Source organism: Prorops nasuta, unplaced genomic scaffold (assembly GCF_024137725.1).
Source record: "Prorops nasuta isolate Cenicafe-Biocafe unplaced genomic scaffold, Cenicafe_Pnas_1.2 PNAS00073, whole genome shotgun sequence".
In the NCBI taxonomy this organism is placed as follows: domain Eukaryota; kingdom Metazoa; phylum Arthropoda; class Insecta; order Hymenoptera; family Bethylidae; genus Prorops; species Prorops nasuta.
This window is the reverse complement of record NW_027116870.1, coordinates 274077-295163: the sequence shown is the minus strand read 5'-3', so window position 1 is coordinate 295163 and position 21087 is coordinate 274077. Positions and strand designations below refer to the sequence as shown.

General features: G+C 32.0%; 2 protein-coding genes across 7 annotated transcripts in view; both read right to left on the bottom strand.

Moving 5' to 3' along the window:
• Positions 1–18142, bottom strand: part of LOC136784810 (uncharacterized) — a 35571-nt gene extending 17429 nt beyond the window's left edge. Inside the window, exons 1-4 of one of the 6 annotated variants that reach the window (XM_066745719.1) lie at positions 16551–17768; positions 16047–16093; positions 12344–14297; positions 1817–2105 (exon numbers count right to left, since the gene is read on the bottom strand). In XM_066745719.1, coding sequence (XP_066601816.1) covers positions 1817–1850 — 34 coding nt within the window. In that variant the 5' untranslated portion in view covers positions 1851–2105; positions 12344–14297; positions 16047–16093; positions 16551–17768. The other 5 variants (XM_066745718.1, XM_066745722.1, XM_066745720.1 and 2 more) reach the window with 5 other exon arrangements.
• Positions 18143–18899: 757 nt separating this feature from the next.
• Positions 18900–21069, bottom strand: Hpf1 (Histone PARylation factor 1). Its single transcript, XM_066745715.1, has 5 exons — positions 20759–21069; positions 20132–20635; positions 19909–20057; positions 19387–19625; positions 18900–19302 (listed from the first exon to the last, which is right to left on the bottom strand). Exons 1-5 carry the CDS (start codon positions 20891–20893, stop codon positions 18998–19000), a joined length of 1332 nt encoding a protein of 443 aa, XP_066601812.1. The 5' UTR covers positions 20894–21069; the 3' UTR covers positions 18900–18997.
• Between the last annotated feature and the right edge of the window lie 18 nt (positions 21070–21087).

Below are 21087 nucleotides of genomic sequence, written 5' to 3'. Positions count from 1 at the left end.
CTTTTTGACAAAACGCTCAATTCGTAGTAGATCGATTGCTTCTTGGTTGGCTCTTAAAGGTTTCAAGAAAATTCTTAATTCGACCCAATTCTTAAAATATGGTCACTTATAAGAATTGTCATTGTTATGTCAATCAGAGGGTGGCTAACAAAAGGTGCGTAAAAAATATATATAAAAAATTGTAGATTGTTAAATTAACGAGAAAGAAAAGAAGGTACTGCGAGTGATTGAAGACTGGTTATTTCAACTGCTAATTAGTTCATTCGTTCCGTTCTAATTGTACCTGTAGCAAAAACGTCATTTAGCTTGCTGTTGTATCGATCGCAGTCGTATGAATGTTATATCATCGGACAAATTTGCTACATATCTGTATAGTTTATTCTCACGTTAGAATTCTTCCACTTACCATCTCTTTTCCTGCACCTATAAATAGCCATATGTATGATATTTAACATTAAAGCTACTATTCAGGGGTCAAATGTCATATTTTTAATTGCTTGCAAGCCCACGATTAAAAAAAAAAAAAAAAACTCACTGGTACGTTAAGCGTTAATTTTATATTTCTCGTTGTTCAGGAGTTTACAATAATTCTGCCTTTCGATGACGCTAATAAACAAATTTTGTGTATTATGTTGAACAATAATTATTTCAGATTTAACAAAATATAAGCTATAATAGTAATAATTCTCAGTATTCTTTGCTTTAAAAGAAACATATCTCTGGATGAAACTTGATGAATAAAAATTATCCTCGTCCATTGTTCAAGCCAGTAAGAATAAAAAAACCGAATCATTAATTTGCTCCCACATAATTATCATTTGCTCGAATTAATCATTTATTGAAACGAGAATTTTAAGTCAGTAACTAGTTTTTATGTACAAGTGCAATTGGAATAATTTACGTTTTAATAAAGGTTGTCTCGAAACGAGATGGACAAACGGTTTTTAGCTTTGGGAAACGAGAGAAAAACTGTGGACAAAGGAACAGCGTTAAGGTGAGATGAAACGAAGGAGAGCCACTAGAGAGACAATGAGACCTAAATACCAGAAGCTCTCCGAGCACCAACCACGTGCAAATCTCCAGCCATTTGTCTTCTCTTCCAATCTCGATCTTTCGCTTGCCTTTCACGCTTTTGCCTAATTTAAATTAATTTTGCATCTCTCTCAAGATTTTCCGCAAGACTTTTCAATTTCATTCAATGTTACTAAACTCATAAAAATGCCACTTAATTGATTCTGTATTAACGTAATTATTACCAACGAAAAAAAAGAATTTATTTATTTAAACAAATTATGAATACGATGAATATACATATGCACCTTAAATTTATATCAAGACTTAAAAGAGGAGCCGAAACTTGAGTATCAAAATTTGAAATTGGTTTTTCTGTAGACCGATATATTAATTTACGCCACGCCAATAAAACATAATTATTTACTCGTTACTTCATTTAACTACGAGAGAGTAACAAATACTTACAATGGATATATACCCAAAACTTAACATTACTTGAATCCCTATGAGTTATAAAATAGTTTTTAATATCAAAGAAGAATTGCTCGATATAAGTTTTCTTGTAAATGGAGGAAAGGTAGGTCTAAGCAGAAGCATTATTTTTTCATTACTGCTACTCTTTAAGTTACGAGGGGGTTGGAGGGGTGAGTTTATTGCTCGCGGGTAGTCATTATTGATATTGTTCTGGATAAGGTTATAAAGCAAAGAGTGTGTAGTTGATTGGATTGGCTAGTTTTAGAATGAAATGTTGATCTTTGTGTAATAAGAGAAATAAAGAAAGAAAATAATGAAGGAGAGGTACCTCGTTGAGTGGACGTGATGGCGGTGGTCGGCATCGATCTGAGCTGTAACGATCAGTGGCAGTGATTGTAGGACGCTGGTGACAAGACCGGTTGGAAGTCCTCAATTTCAATCCTCAGCTGATTTTTCTTTTCTTCTTCCTTTTCCTCCAGCCCGTCGTCGTTTTCGTCTTCTTCTTCTTCTCCTTCTTCGTCGTCTTCTTCTCCTTCTGAGTGCACCGCTGACACGATGGTCATCTCCACCGCAACGCCGAACAATCCATCATCGTCCATCAGTCGAGTTACTTTGCACTGCACAACAAAATTTAACTCATCATTTCAGTATAGTCATATAAATTTTAAATTGTACATAGTTATGCAAAAGGAACCAATATACAACAAACATTCTGATATTATTAAACACTTTGTTAACCAGTTTCTATTAAAAAAATACAAAATTTACTAATCATTTTCTGAAACACTTTTCAGGCTGTTAAATCTTTTCCACGAAATAATAGCTGTTTGCACCTTTGTACAACTACGTACAATTATGTATACATTATTACTATCCCAATATGCTACATGGTTCTTTAAATGGGCTCCTTTTATCTGCACGCGAACATTCTTATTCATTGTACCAAAGACAAATAACCTATTATTGCCAACTTAATTTTTCTCAAGCAATTGTTAATGACCTTTCTTAGAATTGCTATTAGTAAAATGGAATTTTCTTAAATCTATAGACTATAATTATATAAAAAATTCAGAACAATGGAGCGCAGTAGTTGCTACACTTAAAATGGTCTACTGAATTGAAATCAAATTGTAGTAAGTTTTTTATTTTAAAATGTTCTAATGCTTTGCATGAGTCCTAATAGGTACAATAATTTGTATAGTAAAAATGGTACCCTGCAATTTATTTATTTCAAAAATGTAATTTTTCCAATAATTGTGCTAGCTCTTTAATTTTCTTATAAATTGAGGTTCGTGCAAAGCGTTGGAACGTATTTTAACGAAAACTAATTAAACTTTTATTTCCGTCTATTAGAACGCTTTAGGCGTTGTACTTTGTAAAACTGAAGAGTTAACTTTGATCAGTTGCTATGCCGCTATTTTGAATTTTTTTATACAGAAATATATTTTCTTACGTATTAAATACTCAAGTATATTATAAATTATGTTGATTTAACGAAATTTCTTTTTCTTCAAAAACAATGTTTGAACAATGGATCATTTGCACCGCATGGACTTTTTCCTGAAGCTTAAAGTATGCTACCATACTATAAACATTAAATTTTTTATCACGACAATTTGAGCTTAACGAAAGGCACAGTATATTTGAGTTATTTTCTCGAACACTTAACGTATATCAGCTTTTTCTACTCATCCACGTTTTATACCATAAAGTTTAGAACTGATTAAGATATAATTAACGTGAATTTTTTCATTTTCATTTGATGCTTTAAATTCAGTACAAAATTTTATTAATATAACTAATTACGTAAACATTCTAGAGTGTCTATATATATTTAATAAATGATGAAGGATGGAAATTTTGGAAAAAATGTGGGATAGAAGGTAAATTCATGAAAACTGCTTTCCATATAGCTGCATGCATGACACAATGCTAAATTTTTACACCAAAACATAAAAAAGCTTTGAGGTTTTCAAAAAACATTCAAGTGTTTATGCCGTATATTCGATTCGCAAATAAACTTGTTCTTTAATAATATTATTAGATATTTAAAACTATTTTACGAAAACAATGTGAAAAATTCTGAATTTTATTAGAGATCCGTTGGATAGTTTTTAAAACGGGACAACCTTCCGATGCAATAGATTTTATCAGTTTGGTCCTATCGGTAGTTTCAGTTGGAGCTCTCTCTCTCTCCAGTTCCACTTGTAGATCTGGAGAGATGGTAGAGAGTGGCTGAAAGAGGAAACAAGGGGTAGAGAGAGAGAGAGAGAGAGAGAGAGAGAGAAACTGGGTCATTGCTCAGAAAGACCGGATATCTAGCGAAGCCCTCTGAATCCAGCAGCAAGCTAGTGATGATAAAATTCAAAGCCTCCGACAACTATAATAAGCGAGCACGATCGATGAGTATTTTTACATTATGACGTACAAGATGAACGCAATAATTGCCTCGCCTAAGTCGTTCATTGCACGAAAAATTAGATCGTTCAGCTTTAAATAATACCCATAGCTGGCACGAAAACTGATTATATCATCCCTAATACGTTCAACACATACCTTCATTGCCTACCCTTCAAAATATCATTCACCACGTCAGTACGCCACTTTGCGGTATTTGGCTCCCACGCTCTAAAGCTTTTCGCATTTTTCGCGATAAAATTCGAACCAATCACCAATCGTCCGTCTACCTCTCTATCATCAACTACCAACATCTGTCGATACTTTTCACAGCACGACATTCAATCTCCAAACATTCATTTTTTATTTATTACATCTTTCTTATATATATTTGCACATTATTTTCTTTCACTTTATTTTATAGAAAATATCTCATAAATTGTTCGTTCTTAAGTTTTGAAGCGAGTTTCGTACCTTCAAACCAATTACTATATAGTCGTTTATTTTTTATAAACTACGAACATCTATCGATAATTTTTACAGTACAAAATTCAATCTACAAACATTCATTTTCTATCTTTCTTTTATTTTTACATTTTTCTATTTTAGCTAATTTTACAGAAAAACTCTGATAAGTTATTCTACTCACTTGTTGAGGTTTCATGCTTTAAAACCAATCAGCAATCGGTCTCGCCTATCTTTCTATCAAATACCCGTAACGCCTATCGATACTTGGTAACTTTTCATAATAAGACATTCAGCGTTCCACCGTTTTATTATATTATGCTTTTTATTATTTTATTTTCTATGTTATTTTATTTGTTCAGCATTTATTTCAAAGAATTTTATGAAGAACATACTGTTATTAAATATTCGTAACATTTTTTTAGTTTCACATACTTTGATAAAATACGATACCTTTTAATTTTCATGTGATTCTAATAATGAAAAATTTAATGGATATAAACAGATATAATTTAAATAAGAAAAAGCTTATCAAAGCATTTATGCTAAAATATAGTACCTTCTGATTGGTCGTGTTATTTAATATAAGATCTTTTCCTTTTAATTTTATACAAGTAAAATGTACTAAATAAGAATATTTATTCAAGAACAGCATTGTCAATATTATTTGATTTTATTCTTTGAAAGATTGTATTCACACTATGGAGAACTGGTTGTACAAAGTGTTAAACATCTAAACAATTTTATCATGGAAATAACACAAAATTTAGTTTAAATATTGGCCGAACGCTTATAAAAAATTCATTTATTTAAAACTTACATTCTTAATTTAATAGCAATTCTCATGATATAGATTTTTTGTTGATATCCCTAATACTCTTCTAAAAAATTTAGATTTAAACTGATTGTTGAAATATTTATACTGAATCCAATTCTATTCTGAAATATTACAGAAGGTATATGTAAAGGGGTACACTCGGGGATACATGAAATAAATCGTGTCGCTTGAAACGAAAAACCTGGTATATAAAATTCGGTCAATTTTAGGAAACCGAAAAAAATATGATATAAAAATGCATGAATATAGTATATTAAGCAAATTTATATATTGTATATTTGCATATAGAAGTGTTTAAATTTTCTAGTTTTTCTATGTTTATAAGGTTTGGCAGGTCACGCTTTCGATATATAGTCATAAATTACATCATAGATTACTCGAATAATTACAAGCTCAAAACTCTAATAAAATTGTGTAGTTTAGCCCATAACGCTGCTTATCAGCAGTGAGAGTAAAAAAGAAGACATAAGAAGGCATAAGAAAAACGATCGCTCTTGTCCCCTTTCTTGCCACGCGCGTTTTTATATAATATTTTTAATAATATGAATCCGATCAATTTGTAGAGTATACTTCAATGATTATAATGAATCCTTGTAAACAAAAATCAATCTATAAATGCAAAACTTGATAGAAATTAACTCGTTTAAAAATATTTTATTTCCTATTGTTTCTTTAAATATTTTTGGATATTTTATAATTATAATTAATCAAATATGATAAAAAATTGTTACTCTTTCAAAACTGAAGCATGTCTTACACTACTACTATATATGAATCTAGCGCAAGTACTACCTTAAAAAGTAAATATCTTCTTTACATGTAAAATGGATTTTGCTCGTGGCTGCAATCGCTTATATCCCTCATTTCTTTGTCATTTCCCTCTATATTGTAAGCAGCGTAGTTTTGTCGTTATTACCAAGCTTCCTTAAATCTTGTAAGGATAAAATAAAATACACAACTCAATCATATATTTTAAAACCTGCAATAATGTTCCAAATGATTGATAATAAATAGCACAATAATATTTATTATTAAATTATAATATTAAAAATTGTTAACTATCTAGCTTCACTTTTTTTATAAATAGTCGTATCGCAAAAACAGTCATTCTTGGATATTAGAGTAAATTATAGATGTGATTTATAATTTTCACATAATACAAAAGTCAAGCAATAAAATCAATATAGCTCAATTGTTTAAGTCTATATTTTTAATAGACATACTAGAGAATACTATGCCACCCATTTGAAATAATGTTAGTTTATAGAAGCCAGAATAAATTATTTAACAGATTACATTTTAAAAGAACTATAAATATAGCATTTTTAAGTTAGTTCTTTAATTTTCATAGGCTCTACGTGTGAATAGTACTGTAAAATTAATAATATTTGAATAATTATATAGAATTTTCCTTGAAAAATAATTTTAGAAATAGTATATTGTGTATAAATATAATAATAAAGTCTTGTAATGCGAATTATGATTCGTAGTTCTTGTGAGCAGCTTAGAATACGAGAAGCTACTGCTGCAAGCAAGACCATACGAGCCAAGGCTGTTATCGAATTAATGTTACCTTACTATACAAATTTAATTCACATGCATGTACGATATGTACATGTATTGACTGGATAATGGTATGCTAAGACCTAGAGCTATTTTGAGGAAACTGAGCTAAGTATTTCAAAACATCTTAGTATCCTATACTATTTCATGCACATATTTATATACGTATAACAATAATAGTATTTGGAATTTACAAAACGCGTGCCTAGCCTACTCATCGCTTTTATAATTAATACACATAGAAATCGATGCAATCAATTTCAAATAGGATAAGCGAAACTATTTATCATTGTACCGGTAATATATAATGGGAAATTTTTAAGTAGATACTATAATGCCACTGTCCTTTTAAACGCATTAATTTTTCTACTACATTATATATCACACAATTTCAAATATAATATACCATTATTTAAATGCATCTTATAAAAGACATAAATTACATAAATAAATTCAGGTATAGTAGGGTCGGTGGTATCATAGAATTTTAGATGGGTTCTGTAGCAAAATTTGTTAAACTTGAAGAGCACTCTGTAAAGCTTTACCACAAACATAATTTACGCTTCTCTAACGAAATTGAAATTGTAATATTCAATATTTTATATTTAATATTGTATATGGATTCTTTTTTAAATTAGGAAAGTATAATAAATAGCGATAATTATCATACATTTGACTAAATAACAAAATTTAATGAAAGGAAATGTACATAATAAAAATGATATTAATGAAACTTATCTTATAATGTATTGTGCAGAGGACGGTAATGATATAATGAGAGGTAAATTCAGCTAAGGGATAAATTGTACGAACTAGATAGAAGGTGCAGGTAAATTGCAGAAACTATTTTGTCGAACAATAAAAGCCATTTTAGCTAGGAAAAAGGCAAAAGATGGTCCGATTCACGCGTGTTTCATGGACCTACCTATACACGTAATATATTGTATACACATCTAACATATAGCTTTATACGCGGAAACGCGTTATCGGTTTGAACCGGAGCAAATATACATAGAGCAGAATAGACTGGACCCTGGACCAAACCAGTACGTAGCCTGAGGAAATAGAAAAGCTGGGCTACCAATTGATTTTCTCTTTCCCTCTCTTGACCCCCTCCCCTTAGTCTACCGTGAATCCCTACTCCGTTTATACCTTGTTCCTTTTCTCTCTTGCTTTGGTAAGAAGCTTGCAAAACCTATTTGGCCCAGAAAGAAATTTATCTCATAATCGAGATATTTAAAGAAAAACAATTTTACAATAATTAAAAACGAAAAGAAACAGACATTGATATACGTTAATTATTCAATTTTATTTCACAAAAAAGCGTTGAAAAGAATAATGGCTTTTTTTGATAATACGCGATGATTGCATATTTTTAAATAAAAATGCAGTCATGGCTTTTTTTGTTCTACTGTCAGGCAAGAGTTTTACTGTAAATATTAAGTGGCGAAATTATAAACTTTATTCTCTCCAATAATAGAGTAAAGGTTGCGTAAGAGAATGTCACATAATAATAAATGCTTTATATCGATTCATATTTTTATACTAAGAGCAAATTAAAGTTGTAGGTTTAACAAATCAAATGAGTTTTTTGAAAATTAATAATTTGAATTTAAATAAATGATAAAAACTAGAAAATTTTGTGCATGCTTGTTTATAAATCTAAGAATAAATTTACGTAAATGCCGTATAATCTTACTCAAACTGAAATGATGCTTTTTAGTTGGAATTATAATTCGCTACATAATTAACTATAGAAGTCAGTGAAACAATTTCTGGGGAACGAATAATTTCAACTTTTCAAGAAGTAAATGAAAGGAACAATTCGAACTAGATTGCTGGCTTCTTTGCCAAACTATTAAATGTTACGCAAAATGTTGAATAATATTTTTGAACGTAGAGTAATAATTTATATGTATATGTGTTAGGCTTTCTAACACATAAATAATTTGTTTTTCAACAAAATAATTATCGCGTACGTCGGATAGCTAATAAATACCTTTTTTAAAATGAATCCTTTTTGTACAGTTTCAAAATAAATGATTTAAAAGTAATTGATTTCTTTATCAGTCTGTCAAAAACTGCATTAAATACTGAATAATATTGTTAAAGGAAATTGTTACCTTACATTGGTTCTCTTTTCTACACTAAAAGCAAGCCAGATTCATAATCAACGTTTGTAATCCAGCGAAATAGCCCCTGGGAAACAAATAATTTTCATATTTCAAGAAATAAATGAAAGGAACAAATTGCACGAAATTGTTTGTAGCTTCATCAAACTACCAAATGCTATGTAAAATGGTAAGCATACATGTAAAATGAATTGAGTGAAACACGCGATTATGTTTTTTATTCTGTCTACGAAAATGAATTCGAAATTTTCTAAAGCATATGCTGCGTTTTCAGCACTCCCTTTAAGCAAGTATTCTCTACTTCTGATTTGTTCCCGAGAAGAATTCTCACGATTTATAATGAGATGAGTCTAAAACTCGAGGTTTTATGAATAAAGTAATGTTAATAAAATCAATTTGACTCTTTCTATTTTATCCTAGTATCTAAAAGCTACATAATTTAAATATTATAAAATTCATTTCAGCTTTTTAACCATTTATTCTTTAAGAATATGCATAGATTGATATTAAACTTTTATTAATTAATAAATATAAATTATCAGCAAATTTGAGATATCAGAAGCTTTGCAAAAAGGTAGTAGTGAAAAACTGAGATTTGGGATTAAACAATTTCGATAGGAACTTTTGCTAATATATATGTATATAACCTTGCATGCCACTGGAATAATTAAACAGCTGTACAACCGATATAGTCTCTATTTTCTTAAAGTAACTTGAGCTTGTCATTTTATTTTTAAAAGATCCAAAAAATAAAAGGCTGGTTAACGCGCAGATTGATATAAACTCCATATCACTCGTAGCGTGAAAAAAACATTCCTTGGACGTTCCAATCTATCAAATAGAGTCCAGAAGAACGTTCGTGACACGTGTGAAAAGAGAAACAGAGCCAATGCTAGCTCTTCGACATTCCCCATGGGAGCTTTTACAAATATCTATAGCACACTCTGTGATAAGTAATAACTCTTAGATCAGTCTCTAGTTGTCTCCAGTATCTTGGACTTGTCATTTTATTAATAAATCTTTTTACGAAGCTAAATAACACTGCTTATAACACGTGCATTGAGCGATATGAGAGAAGCTACTTACGAAAAGAAAATCGAAACCAATATTTATTATTTGATCATTTCTACAGGAGCTTTAACGAACATCCATAATTAATACTGAAATGAAAATGACTATATATATATATATATATATTACTAGTCTAAAAATCCCTGCAATATCCTAAGCTTGCTATTTAATGAATTTCTGTTTAAAATAAATCTAAAGGATGGAAGTTTGAATAAAGCGTATATAAGAAGAGAAGCAAAACTAATGCTCGGTGTTTAACATTCTCCATGGGGACTTTTGCGAATAGCCATGACACTGGAACGATTAAATGGCTATTGCGCACTAGCATCCTCCAGTGTCCTGAGCTTAAAGGAGCTTTACGAAGGCACAACTTGAACTTTACATAGAATATTCGTACCTAATTCCTCGCTACTTTTCTTCCTCAGAATCTCAAGAAGCTGCAGAGTTTACGTAATGAAATTTTTATTAAGCAACTCTCAAGTTCGTTGAGATGAAATTGTTAGGAGTCGAAGGAAAAAGTTCGATAGAAGTATTTTTCATGCTACGAGTTGAGGTATTCGTAAAAGTTGGAATAAAGTTTAAATGGCAGATTCGCGGTCGGTTGGTGGGAGATTTTTTGAGAGAGTGGCGATGCGAGAGAGCACATTGGTCGTGGCTGCTCGTATCTTTATTCGCGAAATACTCGGCTCTAACCGTTGAGTGTTCTTCTTGCCCTGAGTGTAAGGCCTTATTAACATGAGTCTAATGGCAGGAACGTGCCCGAGGTGATGTTGTGCGACGGTTTATAAGACCTAAAGATAAGAAGGAGAATGGCAGATGAGCAAAGGGTAAAGGAGTAGTAGCGCAAAATTTATATTTTTATCGGCTGCGAGATTAATTTGTATCTACGATACGAACATTAAACATATGGGATCAAAAAAGTCAAAATAAAATTAAAATGAAATATTTGGCATATGATAAATCTTTATCATTTCAACTGTTATATATGAAATTACTATATATATATATATATACAGAAATAGGTGAGAATAACTGAGATCCATATTTGTATTTTTCTCATATTTAATTCAATATTTTTCAATCGTATATTTTATTAATATGCTCTGTAACACATTATCATTTTTCAAACTATCACTGTGACATGTGGTATAGCTGGTATTGAATGTAAGTTATCGATGATATCTTGAATAAAAAAGCTTTGCTTGGCTTTCTTTGACCTGCTTGATACGATTTGAAGACAGAAATAAAGACGTGTGAGTTTTTATTACACTTCGCAGCTTCTAGCATAGTTTATAATGTTGACTATATCTATCCTCTACCTACACCGTTAAATATTTTTACTGGATAAAGGAAACTTGGTTTCGTATTCTTCTTCGAGCCTGATACGATCTGTTGAAAGAATCAATAAACGTGCATTTATTCACCAGTTTGCTACACACTTCACCTTACATCGCAGCTTATACACCATGTATTTATTTCCATTAATTTCCTTCCCCTATTAATTATTTTTGTTTCACTACTCTACTGCACTCGTGATAAATGGCACAGACATGTAATTTAATTCTATCATATACCCTCTCTCCTCTGGCTTTAGCTCAAATCATTTAAAACTTTTAATTGATAAAGCATCAATAAATTTAGTTAAGATAGACGTTCACGAGATTTTAAACATAAGCCGATGCTAGTTATGAAAGTTTTAAGTACTCGAAACTGAGCCATAGCTTATATTGCTGTTCGCCTATTAAATTTTCGACCGATAGACCTTAATGAATCATTAAATTGAATCCCTCGGCACATCAATTGTTAACATCAAGGATTACTCTAAATTAGAAAGAGAAAGGGGGTATTGAAAATTTGTTATCGAATCTCAATAGTGGAATTGTTGGGCAGAACCTTTGATAAATTATGTCAAATACATTTGTAATGTGCTGTTAGGTAAAAGGATATTAAATAATCAAGTTAACTAAATTAGTGTTGCATTCGAACGTACTACAATAGAAATTATCTATAAATTATGCATCAAATACATTATGCTAATCAGCAAAAGGCTATTATAGAACGAGGTAAATAAATTAAAGCAGCGTTTCAACGTCTTTCAATCAGACTTATTTTCTTATAATCTTTTATGTAGTCAGATAAATACTTCATTGCATTATTTCCAATACAAAATGTATATCTCCATGAGAGAGAGAGAGAGAGAGAGAGAGAGAGAGAGAGAGAGAGAGAGAGAGATAATTTAATTACAGAGCATATTGTTTTATTATTTTGCCAATAATTACATTGACACTCGAACGTACGACTTTTTTCATTTGTTAAAATAATTATTTTGGTCAAAGAAATACAATAAATTGGATTATAATGGGGAAGGATAATACTTAATAGGGAGTACCTCTCTTGACGTTTCACGAGCCGAAACTGGACTCTCTCATCCTTGCAGCTTCGGATTTACGAAGAACGAGAGCGAAAAATGAAGACGAGAAGTAGCACAAAGGGCACATAAGCACAAAAGCACATAAGCACCGAGTCCAAGGAAAAAGCAGCTGACCACTCGACTCTGTTCGACCAAGCACCAATCAAAACTTCGATTTCGATCCCGATTCCGATTGCAATTTCGCTTTCAAGTCCAATTCCGAGTTCTATCCGGTCAACAATTCCAAAGTGAAACTTTTTCCCCAACTGGGAAGGGGAAACGTAAAAAGCGGAAACGAGTCTCGGGTACGCCAGCCAGAGGAAACAATAACTCACTTCCGGTAAGCACAATCTCTTACACATCACTCGCAAGAAACTATCTTGTTTTGTAGCTACTTATCGTTCTTGCAGATGACAATAATAATTTATTTATTTCTACCGTTTTTCCAGCTTTGCCTCTCCAAACTCTATAAACTTTCGCGAGACCCTCTATAGCTCCTCCGGACTGAAATTTCTTTCTCGACGAGTATATATCCGGCGAGATGTTATAAGCTGCAGTTTTATAATCACTGCGCGAGAAGTCGCGAGAGGAATTTATCTTTTATTTTCCAGTTGCTCCATCCATTCTTTCTGACAAGGCTAATAATTTTTGTATATTTCTCTATGTGGCAATTGCAGCTTGGTTTTTTCGAAAATTCTATAAACTCTCACGAATGTTTACTTTCGACCCTCGCCAATTGGGAATGACGAGAAACCGAAGTGAAATTTCTCGCGATTTTCAAGTTGCAGCTTTGTAGCACACGAGAGGAATTCAAAGCTGCTTCTTACCAGAAATTTCATCCAGTGGAAATCTTTGCCTTGACCAGAGAGTGTCAAGTGGAATTTAAAGCCTGCCTTTGTGCGTCACTCCATTTAAGGATAATTCTCTCACGACGAGATAGAATTTCAACCGAGTCCTTTCTCCGTCGTTTCTCGTCAACGCTTGATTATTTCATGAAAATGCCACTTTTCATTATTGCACTCCTTGCAGCTTCCCAGTCCAATTTAGAAAAACTTTGTCGATGCTACTATTCAGACAGTTTGGACTTAGGGAGAGACGGGAACGAGGGATAAACTTGATGGTAACTTTAATGATCACTTTAATGGAACAATTGCTTCTTTTTCAAAACAGAGCTCTCTTCTTCGAGTTCTTTGGCGTGCTCTACGTGCCGAGGACACCAGCAGAATCATCATCCTTCGGTCTACTATCTCACGACTTGTAAACTTTTTTCTGTTAAATAAGAGAGCAACAGAACAATTCCTCAACTCGATTGGCTTAGCTGGGATCAGCTGACACCAGTCTTTATTCCCACATGTGGGTTTTCACCATTTTTACCAGCTGCTACAAAAAGGGCCGAAAAAACAACGTTCAATTACATAAAAAGAATCCCTCTTCTTTTAAAAAACAGTAATTTATTTTGTTTTTCTTTTCAAAAAACAATCAATAATGTTTGCCTTTTTGTCAATTAAATTTTTAAGGAGAAAAAATTCACGTTTCTTTCAGTTAGGGTTTTATAAGGGAAGTAAAGAAGAGGGAGAGAAGGTGAAAGAGATAGGGGGATGAGAATTATTCCAGTTCAAACTCGACTGTATTTGTTCACTTTAGAAATTCCACAGCTGGCTTTCAGTTCTCGATATAGATCACGAGGGTTCGAAGCAAGGCAAAATGGGTCAAGTATGAGTCACGAGGAACTGCAGGAACGGAAGAGAGCAAGAAGAACCATCTCTTGTTTTCAACAACTTTTCAATTTTTCACACTGCTTCGTTGCCATGCTTTTTTGAAAAATCTCAATTTACAAGTTTAATATCACACTGGTGACGAAATTAACGTTTGTTCTTCGCCAATCGAAACACATTTGTGTTGCTTAAATTCCTCTCTGAGTTTTCACCATCCACTGTAAATAAAATGCATTCCAATTTTTTGTCAAACTGATGATCTCAAATGTTCACCAACTCTTTCCAACACATGTCGATTAACGTGAAACTACTGAGTGTGCAGTTAGATTTAAAAGTAAAAAGAGTGGGGTAAGGATGAAAAATTGTTAGAATATATAATAATTAAATAATGACAATCCAAGTGTCTCCAAGTAAAATAGTACAAAGCAGAATAAATTTTATACGCTCCCTTCGAATAGGATTCGTTCTGTTTTCTCGTGGGGTGAAATTTTTTCCCCCTTTTCAGATAACAAAGAAAAGTGCATAAAGGAAAGGAGAATGGATTAAGGTATTAGCTGTGAGGATAATTTGTATCTTTTTCAAATGAACCATTTTCCTAGGATAATGTTTGCTCCGCAAAACCAAGAAATACTTGACACTTATAATTGTCAGTGAACATTATTTACCGAGTAACTCTCACTTTAACAGTAAACCTTTTTTTCTTAATTATCATTTTCTTTGTTAAAAATTGAAATTTCTAGCCATGCATTTCTAGAGAGATCTAGTACAATGCAATACAAGTAATATCTCTGAAGATAGAACAATCATTTCTTTCGTTTTATTTACTCTGCTTCTATATGATTAACTCTTCACAAATGCAACAAATATTTACAAATCTAGGAAATTCTAATCCAACTTTTTCATACCAATAAATAATCCATTTCAAAAAGTAAAAAGGAAATATTTTTTAAATAAATGTAAAATATATAATCTTTCAAGGAAAATAAGGGTTTTAATAAATTGTAAAAAAAGAGGGATAACAATTACCTAAGAAGGACGTGATTATAAAACATGGTAAGATGACAATGTGAAAGAGAGATGATTATGCTAAATAGAGCATAAATTTCCTTCTTTTCCCTTTTGCGAAGGAGAACTTATTTTTAACATAGAATAATTGGTCTTCTTTAAAAGAATCCTTTCAGTACTAAAGTATCGCTATATTCAAAAGTTTAAATGTAAAAAAATTAAGAGTCGCGCTTAATAAGTGTTTAATATTAAGAAAATAACATTTTATGATTATTGAAGTAATTAAATTTAGTTGGTAATTATTCATAGTACACTATTAATGATTATGAAGGATCCGTGTAGTTGCAATGTAGCAATATTTTAATTAATTACAATTAGTAATTGCGATCGGTTAAGCCGTTTTAACAATAACCCAAAGTACCTTTACCAAGAAACATTAGAACTATTACGTTACAGATTCCACCGTATTAGTTTAATATATTGAACAACATAATCATATTTTGTTTGAATAAAAAATATATATAATCAGCAAAAGATAGAAGAGGATTTTCGATATTATTTGTTTAATCAAGGTTCTCTAATGCTATGCCAATTATTTAAATATAAGAGAATATCGAAATAGAAAAATTGTCTTCGCAAGCAATCGTTTTGTGAAAAAAAAAAAAAAAATGGACTGAATCGCAATTTACGTTGCCATTCCGCAAGCCCGATCAGTCAATAAAACGTTTCCACATTTTAAATGGTGTGTCAAATAAAAATACCAACGTTTTATAATGAAAGCCGTAAAAAAAAGTTAATTCGTTATTATATAATAATCAATTTAATTCGCTTGTAAGAATATTGCTCTAATTGATTTAATAAGGTAACGTTATGCTTGATAAATTTTGCTTCCACTGAAACTAAGCAGAAAGATGAAAATTGAAAAATGAATTATAATGAAGTCACTTTATTTGACTAATTACATTTCAAAGCTAGCAGCTGGTAGAATAGAGAAATTCCTTGCCCGTGCCTGGCATTTTTAAACACAAAAGCTTAAGGTACAAGCAAGATTTTAAATAATATGGTTTTATAATAACCGACTCACAAATAACAAGGCCATATTTTACTATATATTAAACAAAATATTGGCTGAAGTAAAATTGAATTGGTTTACTGCCAAATAAAATGTTGGTATTGTGCTATTTCGTGAGAAGATTATTATTTTGCTCTTCTATCGTTAAGGAAAAGCTTCTTGACTTTATCATAAAATATTCCATTCTCTTGAAGCATCTTTCTTCTACGTTGAACTGTTCTTTTATTTAAAAACTTGCTTCTCTTACGACGGAGCACAGTTTTGCACATATACTTTTTGTCAAAAGAAGCTTATTTCTTATTTTATTCTATCCACTTTTATCAGCAAGGCTGGCATGACTTTTGAATTGAAATTTCCATCGTAAAATTATATTATTCGTTAAAAATTGGGCAACCATTAATTAGACGCAGTTGCGGATGACGGCTGAACAATGTTGGATCAACCGTAGAGAAATAATTTCATAAAAATTCATGCTAGAAAAATCATTAATTTCATCGAGTCGTAGCCAGATAAAAATGGTACGTGGTTGGATGTGATAAGGGAGGAAAAGTCAAATCCCGAATTGATTGAAGCTACGAGGGGTGTCGAGAATCGTGACGCTTGATGAAAATGCACACATGTACAAAAGTGAATGGTAATGCTGATATCAGCAAAATTGAGGAATATGCGGAGCAAGAAGCTAGGCACGCCAAATTTGACGGCCAAAGGGATAAACAAGCTCGAGTGCCTCGTATGCTTCTACGCCTGTTTAACCGATATAAATAGCACACACAACTCCTTTTTCAACAGCTCGGTTAAAATCATTTTCATTTTAGCTGTACGATTAAAGAATTTTTTACGCCATTCACATATATGTATTGCCATAACTCCCTTCGTACCTTCAATTTCAATCATTTTAACGCACAGCCTTTAATACTGGCACGAAATCCCTTGCACGCAACAGAACAATATAGTCAATATTTTTCTCATAATCTTCTTACAGTAATCAAATTAGTGGCTTTTACAAATAATCCCTCATTTTGATGAAATCAAGCAAATGTTATCAGGTATTTTCATTCTCAGTTTTGATCATTTGACCATATTGATAGCGATTGAAAATGTCGTTGGAACGGAGTGTAAACCATTCCTTTTACAACAAGATTTTCATTCGAATGGCAGCCGAGTCTCCAAATTTAGTTTCGATTGATGATTTGTTGAAAATTTCTCAATTTCTGGGTCACATGCATTATTCAAAGCTGAACTTTTGGAAGAAGCTCCCAAACGACGTGTAAACACAGATGATACGTAAAGCAAATGCATATAGCTCCAAGAGAATCTGCAGTATTTATAATTTCTGTGATTAACATAATAGGTGGAAATTCCAGCAAGAGGAGTGACATTGTCATTTTCACGTGATATCTTGGCACACAAACATTAATAGAAAGATCGTGTAATTCGATCGTTTCACACAATATTCATCGCTCCGAAGCCTTCTTTAAAAAATCCTTTCGCTCTCAAAACCTTTTTAGATCAAATAAAGGGTTTGTAAATCAATATAAAAATTGATAGAGGGACAATATGGCTGGAAGGAAGAGGATTGGAATATGTACACTGATTTACAAGAACTAGATAAGATTATAGATTAGTACCACGCACGATGGATGTTGTATGTACCGCGCACTTGCGAGATCAGGGAAGATTGATAAGGGATGAGAGAGACAGAAAGTTGAGAGAAAGAAAAAGGAGAGAAAGAAGAAAGAAGAGAAAGAATAAGATGAAGAATGTTTCTGTTTTTGAGTTATATATGTGTAAGGTGATGTGTGGTGTGTAAGTGTGTAATAGAGAAAGAAAAAGAGGAACCGATTGAAAATAGTATATTATCGGCACGGAGTCGCGCGCTCCACTGAAGGACTGAGGAGGTGAAGGCAAAAGCAGAGGGAGGGTAAAAGCTGACGGAGAGGCAGACGAGGCTGAAGAGGTAGACAGGCACGCGCCTACTATAGTGCGGGTGGGCTTGGGCAGGCAGGCAAAACAGGCAAGAGGAAGGCAGTAGCCAGAAAAATACCAAGGCAGGCAAGATAGGAGTTCGTGTTCATCGAGCATGCGTCGTTGTACTCCTCTTCTCCACAGTACACCATCAGTAACGACAGTAACCCACCCACCCACCCACCCACCAACGCCACCACCACCACCACCACCCCTGAAAGCTGGCGCCGGCCGACCCCGACCTCAACGACGACGCCCCACAGCCCTCTTTACTCTTCTACCCCCTTCGACTTTCTCCATTCTCCTACCACTCAACGAATTATCCTAAATTTCTTCTACAACATTCATTTTTTCATCCAATTTGTTTAACTGGAATCATATAGTTTTTTCAATAGAAACTAAATATTGGCATTGTTCTTCTCCATTATATATCCCATCAAATTTATTCTTTTTATACTTCTTTCCCATCAATTTTTTCTCTTTGTCCATCCCTCTTTACCTCCCTTTCTCCAAGTCTATAATTGTTTAATTTTCTTGCTTCATCTTACCAAGCTATAATTTTTTTAAAGTGAAAAAACCTTAAGACTTTTTATAGTAGTTGATATTTATCTGGTGATGTTATGTAGAAATTATAAATTTACGCAAATTATTCGTATTTCATCCATATTGCGATTTCTACATCCATCTACTTTTATTTTACTGGCCTATAAAAGCACGAGTCACTTAAGCTAATGTTTTACCTATTCTAATCTTTTCAATTTATCAATATTGTATTGTGCGGTAACAGCAACAATTATGTTTAAAATGTGTTTATTCTTTCTATTTCCTCCTGATAAATGTCCTTTTATAAAAAATTTACAATAATATAGTATTAAGTTAATTAAATATAGCTAAATCACATCCTGTTTGTCTACTCTTCAAATGTTCTTGTGCTATTTCCAAAAACTGAGGACGTTGTAAATTTGTATATGCAATAGAAAGCATTCGTAGTGCTGTATTTTGCACTTCGCTAATACCACTAGCAAAAAGATTAAGGCCTAATTCTAGACAGGTTCCAAAATCACACTCATCAGAAGCTATTACAGCTAATCGTATGACTTCTGAAAGATTTGCAAGTTTGCCTGCTTTAACATCTGGATCATTAGCTTTTTTAATTGCATTCAACATATTTTTCAGTTGATCTGGAAAAGATACGTTTATTGTACATCAATTTAACATTATTTTTTTACAGATTTATATACATATTTAATTTTGAAAATAATTACCTTCTGTTACAGCTAGAGGTCTATAACCTAACTCAGTCTTTTTATTATATGGTACGACAATACCAATACGAAAAAATGTTTTTGCAACAACAATCTTTTTCCTTTGTTGCATTTTTGAAGAAAATTCAGTTAAATTTATATTATTTTCACGAGCATATTCTTTTAGTCGATTATATGTACGAGCTAAGCTAGCTCGTTCAAATGGCGTTGTTTTCTCCAGTTTTTCCCCTAAATATGTACTAATATTTGACTAAATTATTATATCACAATGAATGACAAGATTGAATAATCAAAAACAGTAATTATAACAAAAAAAATATTTCAGTAATATTAAACAAAGAATTCAGTCACTCGTTTTAAACATTAATTTTTACAATTGTGAGTGGTTAAGGATATTAAACAAAAGAATAGTTTACTTTCCTTGGTTTGACCAAAAGCTAATTAATTCACAAAGCTTACTTTAACCAACTAAAGACTTTATTTTTAAATACTATTGCCTACTTGAATTTACTTAATACTTACTAAACAGCTCCAAAAATATTTTCAGCTACAGGCTCTATCACTGGATTTACCATTGCTTTGTTCTTGACTACAAACACTGGTAATTCAGAAGGATCATCTCTCCAATATCCATAATGTAAACCATCCTTATCATCAAATTTAATTACAGTCTAAAGACAAGAAAAATTAAAATTACGATAAACTTTATTAAGATACTTTAAAAAAGTTTAAATTTGTAACCAACTTGAAATTCTGGTGGATCATAGAAATATCTCCAATGTCTCAAACAAGCAATTTTATTAAGTTTCAAATCATCCGTTCTTTCATTTAAGATGTCATATGGTCCAACTAAAAATAGTTTTACATTTTTAAATGCCTTATGAGGCTCAGAACTATTGATTGATTTGCAGAATTCATAAAATTTATAAAAATCATTCGGCATTTTAACTAAAAATAAATCCTCGATAACTTTTGCTGGATTCTTTAAGCATGGTAATGTAATTATATGTAGCTCTTCATTTTGAACATCATATACTGTTTTGCTGCTACCAGCTTGCTCCTTTTTTTTGCTATTGGAAACCTCATATTTTAGTTTCTCATCTTGCTCTTTATATTCTGAATCTGAGGATGATTCATCAATAATATCTGATGGTGCATCAATTTTTATTTTCTTGGAATTATTATCCTCTATATCAATTTTCTTACGTTTTTGTCCAGTAACAATTGTTTTTTTCTTTTTCTGTTTTGCCTAGAATAAGCAATGAAAAGTATGAGAGTTAATAGTACGTCAGAATGTAGTATAGTAGACTTAAAAATAGCAAGTATTATGAAAGTTAAACATTTATTTTATTGAAATGTGGTTACATTTTACCTGCAATCTATGCGGTGGGTGTTTGTATTCTTTGTGATGTTCTGGATTTTTTCGATAACATTTTTTGCCATATTGACAAGGCATTCGTGGATCGTCTGCATAAATTTTGTATTGTTCATTGAATTCCATTTCCATTTAAACTTTTTAATATGACAATAAACATGAAAGAATTTAAAGAGCAATCACGGTCCACGTGATTTGTTAGTAACTTTAGATTTCTCTTGGTTTTCTAACTAGCTAGCAGTGCTAGCTAAGCTAACTAGTGCTACTAGCAGTTACTAGTTAGCTTAGCACGCGTTGTAGTTCTGTTGTATTCAGTTCTGTTCCAA